General features: G+C 42.6%; 1 protein-coding gene across 10 annotated transcripts in view; it reads left to right on the forward strand.

Moving 5' to 3' along the window:
* The window catches only part of LOC144092406 (carbonic anhydrase-related protein 10-like), a 101476-nt gene that overhangs the window by 76308 nt on the left and 5828 nt on the right, over nt 1-19340 (forward strand). For 6 of the 10 annotated variants that reach the window (XM_077625150.1, XM_077625144.1, XM_077625149.1 and 3 more), the window contains 2 exons: nt 5588-5742; nt 9359-9533. In XM_077625150.1, the coding sequence (XP_077481276.1) occupies nt 5588-5742; nt 9359-9533 (330 nt within the window). Of the gene's footprint in view, nt 1-5587; nt 5743-9358; nt 9534-11616; nt 14943-19340 lie in introns of those variants that run through there. The other 4 variants (XR_013306016.1, XM_077625152.1, XM_077625148.1 and 1 more) reach the window with 4 other exon arrangements.

Raw genomic sequence — 19340 nt, forward strand, 5'->3', positions numbered from 1 at the left:
GTCAGCCGATCGCAGGGCACAAGCAGACGGACAACCATTCGCATTTACACATTCATCCCATTGTGGGAGGAAGCTGGATTACCCGGAGAAAACCCATGCAGGGCCGGAGAGAATATGCAAACTCCACACAGGTGGACTGACATGAATTTGAACCCAGGACCCCAGAGCTGTGAGATCGACATGCTAAAAACTCAAGCTTGGCTGCCATTATTTAGTTCATTTCTATGGGAAAAAATAATTTGAGATACGAGTAAATTGGCATACGAGCTCGGTCCCGGAACGCATTAGGCTCATATCTCAAGGTATGACTGTATTTATAGTCCGATGACAGCTGAAAGTGACAGTTGTCCTTAAATAATGGGCAGACCTAATGCACCACAAGTGTTTTGCACAACCCCCTCTGAATGGACACCTCATGGCGCAGAATGGTTTGAGCAGGGAGACGTGTAAAACAGGATGGACAGGTCATTGAGCTGGAGAGCTTCAACCTGACTGCTGTCAGATTCACCAAGCGTTCACTGCAGAGGGATCCACAAACTCTGGGCCTAACTTCCCAGGGTAGCCAGTTAGATGCAAATCCTGCATCGACCAATGTTTCCCAACCTTTTTTGAGCTGCAGCACATTTTTTTCATTTAAAATATCTCAAGGGACACCACCATCTGAAAATCTTTTAGTTTCAAACTATGTCACCTATATTAACAATAGTCATTCTCATCAAAGTTTTATCAGCAGGAGTCACATAATTATTCTAAAATCACTCGGCCCGGTGACGCCAGTGGTTATTGGATTGGATTGGATAACTTTATTCATCCCGTATTTGGGAAATTTCAGTGTGGCAGTAGCAAGAGGGTGATTAGACAGAATAACAAAGCAAAGGCACAAAGTACAAAGAAAATCAAAGTAAATGGGATCATTAAGAATCACCAAGTCAAATAATTAAGACAGAAAAACAGCAAGAACATAAAAGTGTGGACGGAGCTACCGCTGCCGGGTGCCACTTGAACAGCCGGCGCCATCTTGGTTGCGGTAGCTAACACGGATACAGACTCAAAAAGACATTGTAAAGTTGGACAAAAACTGGAACCACACACAGGAAGTCTTCCACAAGATGGGGAACTTCTGCAGACTGTGACCGAGGTAGAGAATATGCAGAGTCACTCTTCCAAGCTTATCCGCATAGTTGCTCAGTAGTCTGGTGCTGAAGACAACAGCAGCAGAGCAGGACTCCGCTTCCGGCCTGGTAAGCGCCGACAGCTCTTCCATCTTATCCCATGATGGAATGGTTGGTCAGAAGCGTCTGCCTCACAGCTCTGTGGTTCTGGTTTCAAATCCAGGTCACGTCCACCTGTGTGGAGTTTGCATGTTGCGTGGGTTTCCTCCGGGTACTCCGGTTTCCTCCCACATTCCAAAAACATGCATGGTAGGCTGATTGAACACTAAATTGCCCCTAGGTATAGGTGTGAGTGTGCATGGTTGTCCGTCCGCTTGTGCCCTGCGATCGGCTGGCCACCGATTCAGGGTGTCCCCCACCTCTGGCCGGAAGTCAGCTGGGATAGGCTCCAGCAATCCCAGTGACCCTAATGAGGATAAAGCGGTTCAGAAAATGAGATGAAATAATTTTTCACACTGACCTAATGTCACCAATAGTTGAAGTCTGCGGACCTTGAACAACCGGTTCGAGTGATGCAAAAATAAGTTATGTAATGTTTTTGATCGCATACTTTTATGACTTTTCTCCAAGTACAGACGCTCCCCTACTTACGAACATTCAACTTACGAACAACGGTACATACGAACATGTCTGCAAATTGCGTTTAAGTCCAAAAATGTTCGCAAGTCCAATTTTGTATTTCGCGTCTTTTTCGGAGTAGTACTTCTTTCCGCCGCTAATACCGACGCCTGGCGCTGTGAGAGCTCAGCTCACCCAGCATCTACCTTCTTCTTCGTTGCAATGCGGAAGTGCGTGAATGTATCTCCAGTGTGCAAAGAACCTTTTTCATTTGTATCATTAAATATCTCATGCATCCAATATTGAATATGGTTGGTAAAAAGCTAAAGGCTTCTATTGAGGGAGTTGCAAGGAAGAGGCAAGCCATTTCATTTGAAACGAGTGGCAATAATAACGAAGCTTGATGCGCGTCAGAAAGTGGTGAGCGTTGCACATTCAGTACCATTTATAAACAGAAAGATCGAGCAGCAGGACCCAAATATTGAACGTTGCACAAAGTTTGCAAATCAATTGAATGATGCCATACAGTGCTACTGCATCATTTATGATGAAAAAAAGAAGAAAACTGTGCAATCGTCATTAGGTCGCTTCTTTTGGCCAGTTTCTAATACATAAATCTATCTCTCTACAGTACTGTACATATTCTCTCCATTTTATTAAATGTTTTTTTTTTCAGTACAAACCAATGCGTGTTACTTATACAAGCCTTAAACATACAAATGCACTTATATAAACCTTCAATATACTTATATAGGCCTTAAACATAAATTATAATACAAAATATAGCACTAAATCAACTTACAAACAAATTCAACTTATGAACAATCGCTCGGAACCAATTGCGTTCGTAAGTTGAGGAGTGTCTGTATTACTTAAATCTCCTAATATTACGCAAAAAAATGTTGTGCTCACACAGACTTTACATCGCCAAAAGTTGATGCCCTAGAAACCAAACAACTTCCGGTCCATGTTAAAGAAAAATATTGAATTGAATTAAATGCTTTTATTGTCATTATACAAGTATAATGAGAGTTAAAGCTTTTACCACATAGTGCACAAATAAGAACAGACAGACAAATAAAAAACAATAAATAAGTAGTCCAAGTGAGGTCAGCAGAGTGAAGCGGGCTTGTTCCGTTTGAAGTGCAGGATGAGTTCCATGGTTTATGGAGATGTTCAGCGCCAAGTCGCACCACTCGCTAAGTCTATGGACGCAACAACAAACAAGCAGACACAGAAAATCAATATACAGTAGAGATAAATAATCACTAAATAATCAATAAATAAGAAATAAATATGTAGTCCAAGTGAGGTCAGCAGAGCAGAGCGGGCTTGTTCCATCAGAAGTCCAGGATGGGTTCCACGGTTTTGGAGACATTCAGCGCCTAGTAGCACCACTTGCTGAGTCTATAGACACAACTACAAACAAGCAACAAAATGACTGTTTCAGAATTTGAATCTTGTAATAGTATAATCTATAATTTAACGTTCAACATATTTTGATTTTAACCTTTCAATAGTTCAATTTTAATCTCGTCATATACATATAAATTTTTCTCTCTGAATATTACATTTTATGACTTCTTGAAATATCCCATGGCACACCTGACCATTGCTCACAGCACACCAGTATGCCGTGGCACAGTGGTTGGGAAACACTGGCATAGACAACCAGGCCATCTTGTCTGGACAACAGACCTGGGCGGGCCTCCTGGGACGGTTGCAAGCCTGCAGTTATGAGGTTCCGTACGGACAAGCGCTGCCCTAGTCTCCCTCTGAACAAAGTGAGCCCGTCGAAGGTGGACGTGCACTAATGAAATCGCCACTCCAGCCTCCTGACTAGGGAAGAATGGTGGAGGTCCATAGTTGCTTATGAATGCTGATCTTCCGGTGGTTGAACAGGGAATGGTTTTGTACGCATACTCCACCAATGGGAGCTGCGACAACCAGGTGTAATTGGCAAATGCAGCGAAGATTCCCATCCAAATCCCGGCCAGACTGAACAGGCCAAGACTTACTCCATGACGTCCTTGCACATGACCAACCACCAAAACCTCTGAGCCATTAGGAAGAACCTGCAGGACACACCTGTGTGGCTGCCAAACTTGGACAAGTGGCCCCCTTTGAGGACTCCTGCACGCTGAGCCTCCGGGATGGTTGGCCATTGGTATTCCAAGTTCTTATGGTTGGTGAGAATCTGGAAGAGCACCTACTCCCCTGTGGAGGTAGAGTTTTGGCAAAAACTAGCTGTAGGTTTTGATATTTGGGTGGAAGATTTGCCAAACTAACCAGTATAAAAGCCGTCTGTGCTTAACTGACAAGATGCGGACATCAAACAGTGAGGATAGCAAAACGTGCTCCAAGTCACCACTTGCGATAGAGAAAGGGGAGACTTCGGCGCGGAAACCTTCTAAGCGAGTCGTGGCTGGTTCGATAACTTGAAAAAAAGAACTGGGATACACTCGGTTAAGAAGCATGGGGAAGCAGCTAGTTCCGACTCAAACGCCTTTGCCTCGGTTATGGCACAAGGTTACACCCATTTTTAAGTGTGTGTATAGTAAGCGTAGTTCATTTAAGTTACATTTAAAGTTTATGTTATGTTACATAGGGCGGCCCTGTGGAGCGAGTGGTTAGTGTGTCGGCCTCACAGCTCTGGGGTCCTGGGTTCAAATCTAGGTCACGTCCACCTGTGTGCAGTTTGCATGTTCTCCCTGGGCCTGCGTGGGTTTCCTCCGGGTACTCGGGTTTCCTCCCACATTCCAAAAACATGCATGGCAGGCTTTAGGACTCTAAATTGCCCCTGGGTATGGGTGTGAGTGCGCATGGTTGTCAGTCTCCTTGTGCCCTGCGATTGGCTAGCCACCAATTGGGGTTGGCTCCAGCACCCCTGCGACCCTAATGAGGATGAAGCGGTTCAGAAAATGAGTTGACTTGAGTTATGTTACGTAGTGTCACAAAAGTGTAGCGAACCGATCGTGTTCCCGTCAAGTCTCTCTCCTTCTCTACCGAACACCACCGTTCGCCGCTTCTGTCTGTTTCCAACTCCATACAGTACTGTACATAATAAAGTCACATTTAATTCCAGATCATAACCACTAGGTAGGTATTTGTCAATTTGTGAGTGTAGGTGGTGAATTAGAACAATTAAAAACATGTTTTTCTATTGTAATTTCCTATTTTCAGGTATTTTTTTCAGAGGGTGGGAATGGATTAATCGGCATTTAGTTATTTAATATGCGAAAAATTGTTTTGAGATGAGTGAATTGAGATACGAGCTTGGTCCCCGAACGCATCAAGCTCGTATCTCAAGGATATTACTGTAGATGCTTTTGCCAGCAATGAAGAACAGTATTTGCAAGCATAACTTTTATATGACTTTTGGATGACCTGCGAAGGCGAAGTGTCTACACTCATGAAGCAAGAATTGTTTAGGGAACTAAACTGATGACCATTGCAAAATGCATGTAATGCGCGCGCGCACGCGCGCGCGCACGCGCGCACGCACGCACGCACGCACGCACGCACGCACGCACGCACGCACGCACGCACGCACGCACGCACGCACGCACGCACGCACACACACACACACAACACACACATTTCAGACATCCAAGCTGCTTGCTCAAACCCCTCCCCTTTAGAGTTTGGACGTTTAGTATTTAGGGTTGTGAAGAAATAAAAGGATCGACGGAGCTATCGTAAAAAAAAAAAGATGGCAGAAAGTCGACGGCTGGTCTCTCCTCAACAGAATAAGAGCGTCTTGCTTCTTTATTTTTGCATGCTTACAAATGTCTAATTGGTGATCCCTACATTAACCATGCATTTTTTCCCTCTTTTGTTTTCTTTCCTCAATGCAGATGATACTCATCTTCTGACAGGACTAAACATAGAGGAGATTTATCCGGAGACAAGCAGTTTTATCACTTACGATGGCTCAATTACCATCCCTCCATGTTTTGAAACTGCGACGTGGATCCTGATGAATAAACCAGTTTACGTCACACGCATGCAGGTGAAGATGAATTAGCTACAAGCTCAGAAATACAGACAGATTAGAACTCATGATTCTGGCCAAGCGGTAAAAACTGAAGAGATCAAATCCAAAAGCAGTCAAGCGCTTTAAATGCCTACAAGAAGAAAGCCATAACATAAATGTTCAATGGTGCATTTCCTAAATGTAGAAAACAAAGATGACTGTGAATATTCTCTTTCATTGAGGACATTTCAATCTCAGAGCATTGAATCGATCGGAAATGTACGTTTGTCATTGATTTGGTGCCAGAAACAGATGAGAGCCCTCCTTTTCATGTTCTCCAAGAACAAGTTTGCCAAAGCAGAGGATATTGGGAGCCCATTGTACATCCATGTTTTTGTCTTTAAAATTAATTCATTTATTCATCTTTCGTAACACATTCTCCCAAGTGATTGCAGGAGCCAATGTCAGTGGATTTTGGGCAAAAGGGAGATTAGCCCTTAGGCTGATTGCCAGTCAGCCATAGGGCACACAGAGAGACAGATGACCATTCATATGTGCAATCAGACTACCACCAAGGGTGAATTGATTCCATGCTTGCTCACACCGAAGTCAGGCGAGTGATCCCCTTGTAGTGAGACACGGTGCCAGCAAATTGGCATATTTGCTCCAGATTATAATTGTCTTTATTTCAGACGCTGAGGACGTATTCACATAAGGAAAGTTCAAAGACCTGACTTTTTTGGTGCAATTTTTCACTATATCAATTTTTGAAAACGATCCAAGATTGACAAAAAACCTGTGCAGATGCAAGCCTCATTCAGTTATTGACCAAATTGGTCTGGGTGGGGTAACATGTTAAAATACAGAATTAATCATGGAGCTCCAGCTTGGAGCGCTAATGTTCATAATGATATGGTTCATCCAACTACTGTTAGGCCTAGGGCCAGAATGGTGGGTGGTTGCGACTGTCATCCAATTGCAGGTCCAGCACCTGATGAACTAAGCAGTGGCAGGTGCTGCTCATCACAATCACGGAGCTATTTAAGTCACCCAGAGCTGGACCACGGCACTGGATCGTCTTAATAAGTTCAGTGACCTTGACCACACTCAAGACCACGGACCACGATCACGACCACGCACCTCGTACCTTTGCTTTGGACCCCTCTACGGACCTGTCGGCTATTGATCTCTTTGCTACGCAAGACGACGCCACTACGCTTCTTCCCTTGTACCGTCACCAGGCCCTACCCAACAAACACTTAAAATAAAGAGAAATCGCCACGAGCAAAGCTGTCTTTGTGCCTGCTTTGGGCCCTCTGCCCAAAGATCGTAACAACTACAAGCATTTGGGCACATTTGGTCAATCAAAGGGTGTTGATGCAATGTGGATTTTATGTGTAAATATTTTTTAGATATTCTAACTCCTCATCACTCCATATAAAATGGTTAGCCGGCATACTGCTAATCAAACATTTCCTATAATGCCTGTTGCTACAGAAGCCTCTTAGTACATTCAAATGGGTGTGTGATTTGTCTCACTGTTTCCACAGCATTCATTCATTCATTTCTTTTAGAGTTTCTGAAGGAAAGAGACAGACAGATGCGACAATCATTTCAAGTGTAGCTGGTTATTTTAATCCAGGCAACACGGAATGACTAAGTGTTGGAATAATGATTAATACCAGTAAATCATTATTAGTAATATTTAATTGAAATTGGAAGACATCTTTCACATATCTGGTTACAACTTGCAAGGAGATACATTCGTAACGCCACTTCATTCCTGAGCATTTCTGACGTGCAGTCTCCTCTTCTTTGTATTTAGTTGGACATAACTGAAAACATTTAATGTAATCTGATTCAAAACAATTGCATAAGGTAACCGAATAGCACCCTTGAGGCCGGCGTCCCAGTCAAAACAATTTATGAGTCCTTCGTAGATCATTGCGAACTTGCATCTGGGTGTCTGGGTTGCGAGGTCTATCTCCCAGTAAACAGTCCTTGGAGGGTGAGATGTTATGTCAACAAGCTCCAGCAGGGTGACCTCGAGTTTGCCCCAGTCTCAAATTAAAGACACTCTTATACAAAAGTAATTAAAATGCATACATCTATAATATTATCATGAATTAATTCATAGCCTTATTACTTATTAAAATGCTTACAAAACATATAGAAACATCCCATAATAAATCCAACACTAAGCCTCTTATACCAAACAGACTGGACAATCTATACACAAAATTGCAACCTGTGATTGATTTTTGTGTCTTTTTTCCCTCTGAGTGGCTTCTCCCTGAGATTTCCAATTGATTTCACCTGTTGTTGCCCACCCCTTGTGTCTTTTCCTATTCGCTGTCTCTCGTGTCACCCACCTGTTACTCATTTTCTCGTCAATCCTTATGTTTATTTAAACAGTTAGGCCATGTCCATAACCAGCAGGGCTTTTTTAAAATGATCATTTTACCCCATTGTTACGAAAGAAAATGTTTACATCCACACAATCTTGTTCGTTTGACAAATGTCAGCCACACAAAGGCAAAGTGGCGTTTCATGCCTGTTTTCACCTGCGTGCCAAATCTTTGACCGTTAAAACCGGACTTTTGACAATGTTGACAATTTATCGCGAATTATCGCAAATAGCAAGGAAAGTATTGTTGTTTCGGTTTTAGCATTTAATAAGAAGCAGGTTATTTTATAAAAGCATCTATGTGCTCATCACGCAAGTAAGAATACAAAAGGCAGATATTTGGCTAGCTTTGCTAATGCCTAGTAGAGGGAATATAATTACACTGTTTACCAATTGTGTTTCACTTTTTTTCACAACTTAGAAACACACAGTTGTTTTCCCCAAATTATATTCCTACTGTTTAATATACATTTATAATTTAAATGAAAGAAGAAAAGATTAGCAACAACCTGGAATCACAAAAAAACATTTTACAAAATATATACAGTCCTGCCTATACTTAAGAAAGTTTCAGGTTACAAAAATGTTATATGCAAATTCCAGCGGCACAGGGCACATCTTCATATGCTCTATTTATTTTAAGACATTAATAAATCATTTCCTTATAATTTTCTCTCATTTTTGTGTGTTTTCTAACATCTTTCATGCAAAATTGGGATACTTTAACCAATTTTAAAGAGTTTAGTAGGTAGTTATGTGATGACCGTGGAACGAATTAGAGAATTTACATATAAAGTACACCTCTACCTCTCTACATTTTCAAGTTACGAAAAAGTTCTTGGAACCAATTAATTTCGTAAGTAGAGGTATGACTGTATTAATAAAAAAGGACCAATTTCAGGTTTATTTAGTTATTATTATAGCCATCTGATGTGGTAGTGGTTCATTCTCCTGACTTAAGTCCGAGGAGCGTGGGATCAATTCCCGATCAGTGGTGTTATGATTGTGAGTGAAAATGATTTTCTGTGTGCCATACGACTAGCTGGCAACCACTTTAGGGTGTAGTCCGCATTTCGCCCAAGTCAGCCGGGATAGATTCCAGTACCCACAACCCCAATCAGGATAAGTTGAAAATGAAGAAATAAATGAATGTTCTCATTATTAGCCTGCCAGACATTGAAATTTGTTCTCCACCACCTATCTTGGTCAGCAGCACTAATGTTCTCCTCTACTTCTTTTTCCCAGATGCACTCCTTGCGCCTACTGAGCCAAAATCAACCATCTCAGATCTTCTTGAGCATGAGTGATAATGTTCGTCCAATTCAACCACTGATTAACCGTTGCATCCGCACAAATATCAACTTCAGCATGCAGAGCAAAGATTGTCCAAACAATAGAGTTCATAAACTTCAGTATAGAGGTAACTGGTTAAATTAATGAAGCAATAACAAAAATTACCTAACTAAGTTGAAAAAAATGCAGCCCCACTTTATTGTCATATGATACAGGGCTGCCAACTACTCCGGAATTTCAGCAGTTTCTCCGGAAATGCAATGCAAACACCGGGACTCCAGACAACCTCCCTAAACTCCGGAAATCCCCAAAAATGTTCACATTTTTTTTGAAGCAACCATTTCGGAAAAGTCCCAAATTTCCAATTTAATTGCCTCAAAATTCTCATCATCGCTACGGCTTCGGCCATCTTGATTCAACTCCACTGTAAACCGGAAGAATTCAGTAACACGAGTGAATTGTGAATCATCCGAGTTACAAGATCTGACAAATGATTCGTCTTGTGCGACTTCAGCGTGGCAAACTATTCGGAATCGATTACATAGGTGGCCTCTATCACTTTAACATTTACGTTTTTGTTTTTGTTCATAAGGGAAGTACGTATCATTAAGGCTAAACCACCAGTCTTTTGTTTTGAAACAAATCCTATCATGTGTTGTGCTAATCTAAAGGAAGTAGGAGTACTACACAGCACTGGTAAGTCTTATGCCTGCTCGGGTGCAAAATGGATGGCAATTTGGATGAAACTTCTAATAAGACACTCGCAGAAGTCTATTGATTTATATTCGACGAAATATCCCATGTTGAAGCCGTCTCCAAAAAGACCGACATTTGTACATTGCACAACATGCAAGTGCAACTTCAGCGTGACACATGTTGGAATCACTGACTGTAAAACGCACGAAGAAGGACCCAAACACAAAGATAAACTTATTTTCACTATGCTGTACTTTATCAATAGTTTGCAAAAACACAATATTTCAATTAATGTAAAAACATGATAATAACAGTTTGATTTAAATTGTCCTATGCATAATTTATATCAATTTTGTGTGAATTGCATTCACTCCGCAAATACTCTGGAAATGGGACAAGGGTACTCCTGAAATGGGGTCGATGGAGGTTGGCAGCTCTGCATATGACTTTACTAGTGTTGCTCTGTGAGCACTATAACTGGGCCTTCGGCTATGCCATTACTGTACATCCTCAAAAGAGAAAAGCACCATCACAATGAATTGAACTTGCACAATTTCAAACCAATGTTTGTTTTGATGGTGGACGCAGACGCTTTATAGTTGTGGTCTATGGAAGAGTGCTGTGTTCTGACACTAGTGCAATCTATGGGACTGCACAGGTTTAAAACACTTAATTTTCCTACCCTGGAGTTTGCCCCTTGCTCACTACATGTCACAATTTTAGGACAAGCTTACTTGATTACTATTGGCGTTTCTTTTTCTTGACCTCGTGACTACTATGCCGCGTGCGTTTCTGTTCTGGAGGGTTTTTGGAAGACAGATGGAGACACAAAGTGAAGCCCTCAGGGTCAATTCTCACGCCAGCGTGGCTCTATTGCTAGAAGGGCACCTTTTTGATACCTGACTCCCATTTATATTATTTTCCATTAGGCTAAAGTGTGCGTTAATTTGAATATCAGTTTAGAAGAAACTTTCAAAATATGGAGTTTTCTCCTAAGACCAGCTGGTCCAGACAATTGAACTGTCCCCCCCACCCCCTCACTCGGGGGTCAAGAACAGTTTTATGATACCAGTCCCCCTGCTAAGCTTTGAAATGTCATCACAACTTGTAAAACAAAGGAACAACTGTTGTGAAAGCAAACACCATGGCCACATAAGGGAAGTCACACATACATGACAAGCTACGCAACCCAAGTGACAATACAAGCAAGACTCTTTGATCAGCATGCGGGAAGCCAAATGGGCCACAGAGTGTGAGTTTATACAGTTGAGTACGTAACATTACTTAGACCAACAAGACTCAAAAACAGCTTCAAACCCACATCTCATAATTCAACTTGTTCTAATACCCACAAATACCTGTACTTTGAGATGTGCTAACTGACTAGTTCATAAAAATGTAATGTAAAAGCACTTGATTTGGCTACTTCTCAGGCTTAGAGACTTATACTGATAATAACACTAGATTAGTAAGGTATTATTATGTAATGTTTGGTGTGTTTCTGGCTTTTTCAGTGAATGGATGGTTACAAAATTAGGATCCTTCCGCAGAGAAAAATGGCAGTGATAAGAGAAAACGAAGCAATGGACGGCAGTTGTGGAAACAGACACATCCTTTTTACTGCTTGCAAGATAATTTGAAGGAATTGTACATCAGCAAAATGTCTTTATTGTGTCCAAAAGTATGTAAACATCTATAGTGACTCTTTTTTATACTAGAAATGCATTTTACATACACGGAATACAGGGTTCCTGTGAATGCTTGAAAAGTTTTTAAAGCATTGAATTTTATAACATCATCATTAATACCAAAACTCAAAATATTGAACAAATATGGCAACATCCTCATATGCGATACCAAGCATGACCAAAAAATGACAGTCAAAACAATGAAATTCAGCGACAATCTTGACCTCTTAAATGTTTATTTTGTAGTCACAATAAAACCGATATGTTTAAAACTTCCTGATTCTCTATGTTCATAATGTGGCTCAACTTCAAGGGCATATTCTGCGTGACTTTTAACAACGACTGGAACAGGACTTAACGTCCCATATTTATTTTTTCTTTCAATTTTGGTTCATTGTCGAATATATTTTAAATTCAAATTCAAACTTTAAAAGTCTTGAATCCATTATGTTTTGAGTTTGGTGGAGCCCTGTAGTAGCTAAATCTGGCGAAAATCCTGTGACTAAAGTGTGACAAACTCAACTAATAAATACAGGAAAAATATTTAAGATTTTTGAGAACAGAACCTCTTTCCCTATATGAAATATATATGTATCCTTCATTCATCTTCTGGACCGTTATTCCACACAAGGGTCGCAGAGTATTGGAGGTGGAGCCTATCCCAGCCAAACACGGGCACCAGACGAGTGGGTTGGGGGGGACACGCCGAAATGGTTGCCAGCCAATCGCAGGGCACGCAATGAAATGGACAACCACTCACGCTCACAATCACGTAACATTACATAAACATACATTTAAAGTAAATAAAGGGTTCTGGTGGTGTTGAAGGGTCCCCTTTTTCAGATGCTTGTTTTGCTTTTAAATTCTAACCCTTCCGCTGGCTTTTTTTTGCATATTATCGACTCGGTAACGCTATCTCCCTATAACTGTTTATCTATTATCCATATTAAAATAAGGCTCTCCATCTCGTTATGAATGTCACTGCACAGTTTGTAAATTATGGTTAGTCCTTTGGAAGGCTTAATTTCCTTAATAGCGTCCTTCTGCTTCAGGATGGTGCATATTGTCAAAGTACGCCTCGCGTATTCGTGAACCAGCTCAGTCACGCGTACACCACTCATGTTTTTCGATTATTTCGTGCTTGAAATCGATTGTCATCATGCACCTTTTCTTCGCACTACCCTTCATTGCTTTGGACCCATTGTTTTTCCCTTAATTCTGCACTGACTAATGCAAAAAACATGGGAAAAATGCAACCCTCCGCCCACTGCTCGTAGATATCTTTACACGAGGGAGATGCGTCGAGAAAGACAGTGCACTGTTATCATAAGCAGCCTCTCACATCTCGGCCACCTGTCTGTCTCGTATGCTCGTATCTCAAGGCAAATATTTGCTCTGAATTTTCTTCGTATCTCAGATTTCTCGTATGTTGGGGCACTCGTATGTCAAGGTATGACTGTGATATGGTTATTTAAATCATCTGAAAATATTTTGTAGCATTTGCCTTGTTCCCTCATGTGTAGGGGTTCACTCGCCTGCATTTGGTGCAGGCAAGAAGCGGGCTCAATTCCCACGGGGTGGTGGTATGATTGTGAATGCGCATGGTCGTTTGTCTGTGTGCCTTACGGCAGACTAGCGACCAGTTGAGGGTATAGTCTGCCTTTAGCCCCAAGTCAGGTGGGATAGGCTCTGGCAACCAGTGCAACCCATATGAGGATGCATGGTACGGAAGATGAATGAATGAATAAATAATGGTGTGCAATGGAGGAAAAATACTGGAAAACCTGCACAATGTTTCTCAATTCATCTCATCTCATTTTCTGAACCGCTTAATCCTCACTAGGGTCACAGGGGCTGCTGGAGCCTATCCCAGTTGACTCCGGGCCAGAGGCAAGGGACACAGGGAGGCAGACAACCATTCAAGCTCACACTCATACCTAAGGCCAATTTAGAGTGTCCAATCAGCCTACCAGGCATGTCTTTGGAATGTGGGAGGGAACCGGACTACTCAGAGAAAACCCACGCACGCCCAGGGAGAACATGCAAACTCCACACAGGTGGACCGACCTGGATTTGAACCCAGGTCTCCCACTGTGAGGCCGAAGCACTAACCACTTGCGCTGTCGGGCCACCCAGTACGGAAGAATGATTAAGTAATGGTGTGCAATGGAGGAAAAATACTGGAAAACCTGCACAATTTTTGCCTTTATAATCTTATTTCGGCGAGGTTAACAAGTCTGATCGTTTTGCGACTTCAGTGCATCATAGGGGTTTAGAAATTATTCTTAAAAAAATTAAAATGAAACATTTGTTGTTTCATGTTTAAGTTCGAAAGATGCCTCAGTATGCCAAACAAACACTAGGGCAAGTGACACTTAGGTTATGAGGATAGAGAAGTTGACATAGTAAATACTGCTAAACACAGGAACCCCCCGCCACTCCCCCCCCAAAAAAAAATCAGCATATTAAACACAAGTCAAAACCGCTGAGCGTGACGTGTAACAAACTGTAAATTTACTTCATTAATGGCCATTTGAAGGAAAACTAGGACTGCAAGCAGTACTGAACCAACCTGAGATCCTCCTACGCATGTCAAACCTCTGGCAAGTCAGACATCCCATGTCCCGACCCGATTCAGCTAGGAGTTTCAAAATCGCTTGTTCGCACAAAGGCGCTTGTAGAAGAAATTAGAGTGGATGGCATTAAACTCGAAGCCAACGCCGCGCTACCAAACCTGATACAAGCTCCCAGTTGGCCCTCTGGGAAGATGCGTGCAAAGTTTTGTGGCCGTACGTGCTTCTTAACAGCAAGAAAAAAAACTGCTTCCTCTGACAAAGACTGGATCGCGACGGCAACAGACACTGACACGTTGACATATATTGGTGGTAAAAAGTTAACATTGACTTGTAAAGACCTGTCTTGAGTTTCCAGTTATTTCGACAAATCTATTTTTTCTATGATAGAATGCGATACCGTATTTACTCGCATATAAGCCGCATTTGTTGTTAAAAAAATTAGGACTGAATCGAGGGTACGGCTTATATGCGCATAAAAAGACGACATGCACGAAACTGCAAGGTGACAAAGCCGTAACACCATAAGACAAGACAATGCGGCCGATACGGTCATATATTTCAAAATAGAGAAAAGAGATATAAATAATTACAGTAATCCCCCGATTATCGCGGCTTCAACTAACTTTTTTTTCTGGGGGAAATTTTCTTTTGGTAATTAATTTTTTTTGTAAGTTCATAAAAATGTGAAAATCCACGCAGAAACTCGCAAGCAGAAGCCACTCCCCTGTCCTTCGCTTGCTACTAGAACTCAGCACTGAAGTAAAAAACAACAACATTTTTTTAAAGTTCATAAAAATGTGAAAAAACATGCTGAAACTCGCAAGCGGAAGACACTCCCCTATTCACCCCTTGCTACTAGAACTCAGCACTGAAGTTAAAAAATATATATTTTTTAAAGTTCATAAAAATGTGAAAATCTACGGTGAAATCCGCAAGCGGAAGCCAGTCCCCTGTCCTCCGCTTACTACGACCAAGCACTGAAGTAATAATAATAATAATAATAATAATCGGACATAGGCCATGTCGTCATTACCACAACACAAAAAAGCCTACTTGTCATCACACGCAGAAACTGCGTGTGACGAAATTGATGGTGCTTCTCCATAAGCTACGTTTAATCGGCAAAAGACCTAAATAAGTGTAAGTTACGGACTTGTAATTTGTCATTCCGCTGTTGTGGATACAGGTCGCTTACCTCTCGATTACATACAGGTCGCTTACCTCTCGATTACCGCACACTGTCTGCCACTTACCTTCCTTCAAGTCAGCTAGTAGGAGGCAGATCACCAACCAAACATCTATTCATATGCCGCAGAAGGGAATGTGTGTATGTTAGCGCGAGTTTAGATGTCTGATGGATGTGGGGAAAAAACTGTCCTTAAGCCTATTTGTCCGAGCTTTGTGGGACCTATAGCGTCTGCCAGAGGGCAGCAGCTGGAACAGATTGTGACCAGGGTGGTAAGGGTCCCCTATGATGTGCTTGGCTCTGCTGAGGTAACGCGGGCTGGCAATGTCTTCAAGTGAGGGCAGAGAGCAGCCGACAATCCTCTGGGCAGTGTTAATCACTTTCTGCATGGCCTTTTTGTCTGCCGCCGTGCTTCCAGCGTACCACACTGTGATGCCGTACGCCAGGATGCTCTCTACAGTGGTTCTATAGAAGGTTCTCAGAAGATTGGAGCCCAAGTTGTTCTTCCTGAGTACCCTGAGGAAATGGAGTCGTGTCTGAGCCTTCTTCACCACTGCCGTGGTGTTTGTAGACCATGAGAGCTTGTCCGTGACGTGGACCCCCAGGAATTTAAAGGACTGGACCCTGTCTACACATACTCCATTTATGAGGAGTGGGGCCAGATCTGTGCCGTGTTTGCGAAAGTCCAAGATTATTTCTTTAGTTTTCGTGGTGTTCAGTGTGAGATTGTTCACCGAGCACCACGAAGACAAATTGTTGACCTCATCTCTGTAAGCCGACTCATCCCCTCCTGAGATGAGTCCGACCACAGTGGTGTCGTCAGCGAATTTGATGATGGCGTTAGACTGGTGGGTGGGTGCACAGTCGTAGGTGTACAGGGAGTACAGAAGAGGACTCAGTACACAGCCTTGAGGGGAGCCAGTGCTTAGTGTAATGGAGGAAGAGATGTGGGGACCAAGTCTAACAGTCTGTGGGCGGTTGGTCAAGAAGTCCTTTATCCAGCAGCAGATTGAAGAGGATAGTCCAAGGTGGGAGAGTTTGTCAGTCAGAATGTCCGGTTTTATGGTATTGAAGGCTGAGCTGTAGTCAATGAAGAGCATCCTCACGTAGTTCCCAGGGTGTTCCAGATGGCTCAGTGCTGTATGAAGAGCAATGGCAATAGCATCATCAGTGGACCTGTTTGCCCTATAAGCAAACTGGTGAGGGTCAATTGAGGGAGAGATTGTATTCCTGATATGGCGGGCTACCAACTTTTCAAAGCACTTCATGATCACAGGCGTGAGGGCAACAGGCCTATAATCATTCATGCTGCCAATGGTTGGCTTTTTGGGGACAGGGATGATGGTGGCAGATTTCAGACAAGATGGAATGATGGATAGTTGCAGGGAACAATTGAAAATATTTGTGAAGACTCCAGCCAGCTGGTCAGCACAGGCTTTGAGCACCTTCCCAGGTACTCCGTCAGGGCCCGCAGCCTTCCTGGTGTTCACAGACCGCATTACCAGTCTCACTTCCTGTTCCCGGAACGTCAGTGTATTGCTGCAGGGTGGTGGTGGGGGTGTTGAGACTGGGCCTGATTTGTCAGTCTCAAAGCGGGCAAAGAAACGGTTCAAATTCTCCGCTAGTGAGGCATCTGCATTAACAGACATAGTATTGTTGTTGTAGTTGGTAAGTCGGGCCAAGTTTTTATTGTCTTTATTTGTGGCGTTGTTTGCCTCCGGAGTGGAGTGTAAGCGGGGGTGAGAGATAGGCAGAGGTGATCTGATCCAGCTAGGTGGGGTAGGGAAGTGGCTTTATAAGCATGTTTGATGTTAGAATAGACATGGTCAAGAGTTTTGTCTCCTCTAGTATTACAATTTACGTATTGAATAAACTTAGGTAAAACAGTCTTTAAACACGCCTTGTTGAAATCACCAGCGACAATAAAAACTCCATCGGGGTGAGCAAGCTGTTGTTTGTTAACAGCCGCTAGCAGGAGGTTAAGTGCCGTGTTAACGTTAGCATTCGGAGGTATATAGATAGCCGTTGCTATGACAACGTTAAGCTCTCTTGGAAGATAATAGGGCCTACATCGTATTGCTAATAACTCTAAATCCGGGGAACAGTGAGTGTCAATAATTTTACTGTCGCAACACCATTCATTATGTACATACATGCACAGTCCACCGCCCTTGCTTTTGCCTGTTAATACTTTAGAACGGTCGTTGCGAAAAAGCGTTCGGCTAGCTAGCGATACCGCCGCGTCGGGGATATGCGGGTGTAGCCACGTTTCGGAGATGATAATAATATTACAGTTTCTAACAAAGCTGTTGGTAGCAATACGAAGTTCCAACTCATCCATTTTGTGGGTGATGGATCGGGCGTTGGTCAAAAGGATACTTGGAAGCGGAGCTCGGTGTGGTTGTTGTTTCAGCTTAGCAGCAAGCCCCCCCCGGCATCCTCGCTTCTGTTTCCTGTCCCTTCGCCGCCTGCGACGTGCTTTTGGTGGGCTGGCTAGCCACGGAGATCCCGGAGAGTGTGTTAAGAAATCGGATGTATCGCATATCCTTCGGATAGTGAGTAAATCCTGGCGACTGTAAGATAACGAACGACACCGAACTGGAGAGCTTAGAGCCGCAGCGTCAGTGCGCGCCGCCATCTTGCATAAAAAAAAAATCAAAAAAAAAAAAAATGTTTATTTTATTTTTTTTAATAGGGGTGACCCTACTTCGCGGTTTTTCATTTATAACGGCCACGTCTGGTCTACATTAACCGCGATAATCGAGGGATTACTGGATTAGGCAATTTCACAAAAAACATGAATCTATTTTAATTGTTTATTTTCACCAGGGAATCCAATTTAACAGCTCAATATTCACAAATAAACATTTATGACATTCAAAAAAAATCAGTGACCAATACAGCCATCTTTCTTTGCACGGACACTCAAAAGTCTGCCATCCATGGATTCTGTCAGTGTTTTGATCTGTTCACAACATTGCGTGCAGTAGCAATCGCCACGTCACAGACACTGTTCAGAGAGGTGTACTGTTTTTTTCTCCTTGTAAAGCTCACATTTGATGAGGCACCACAGGTTATTTCTGGGGTTCAGATAAGGTGAACAAGAAGGCCATGTCAGTTTTTTTCTTTTTTTAGGCCCTTTCTTGCCAGCCACGCTGTAGAGTACTTGGATGTGTTTGATGCAGCTTTGTCCCGCATGGAAATTATGTTTTTCTTGAAGGATGCAGACTTCTTCATGTACCACTGCTTGAAGAAGTTGTCTTCCAGAAACTGGCTGTAGGACTGGGAGTTGAGATTGCCTCCATCCTCAACCCAAAAAGGCCCTACAAGGTCATCTTTGATGATACCAGTACCCCACCTCCACTTTCCTGGTGTCTGAATCGGACTCGAGCTCTCTGCCCTTTACCTATCCAGGCACGGGCCCATCCATCTGGCCCATCAAGATTCACCATATTTCATCATTTCATAAAGCCTTAGAAAAATCAGTCTTGAGATATTTCTCGGCACAGTCTTGACGTTTCAACTTGTGTGTTGTTCAGTGATGGTTGTTTTTCAGCCTTTCTTACCTTGGCAATGTCTCTGAGTATTGCACACCTTGTGCTTTTAAGCATTCCAGTGATGTCGCAGCTGTGAGATTTGGCAAAAGGGATCCAGGCAGATCCACACTTGACATTTATTAATCAGTTCACGTGCAGTTATTTTTCGCCTTGGTTTTTCCACACACTTCTTGCGATCATGTTGACTATTTTGAATGAAACACTTGATTGTTCAATGATCACACTTCAGAA

Source organism: Stigmatopora argus, chromosome 18 (assembly GCF_051989625.1).
Source record: "Stigmatopora argus isolate UIUO_Sarg chromosome 18, RoL_Sarg_1.0, whole genome shotgun sequence".
Lineage (NCBI taxonomy): Eukaryota > Metazoa > Chordata > Actinopteri > Syngnathiformes > Syngnathidae > Stigmatopora > Stigmatopora argus.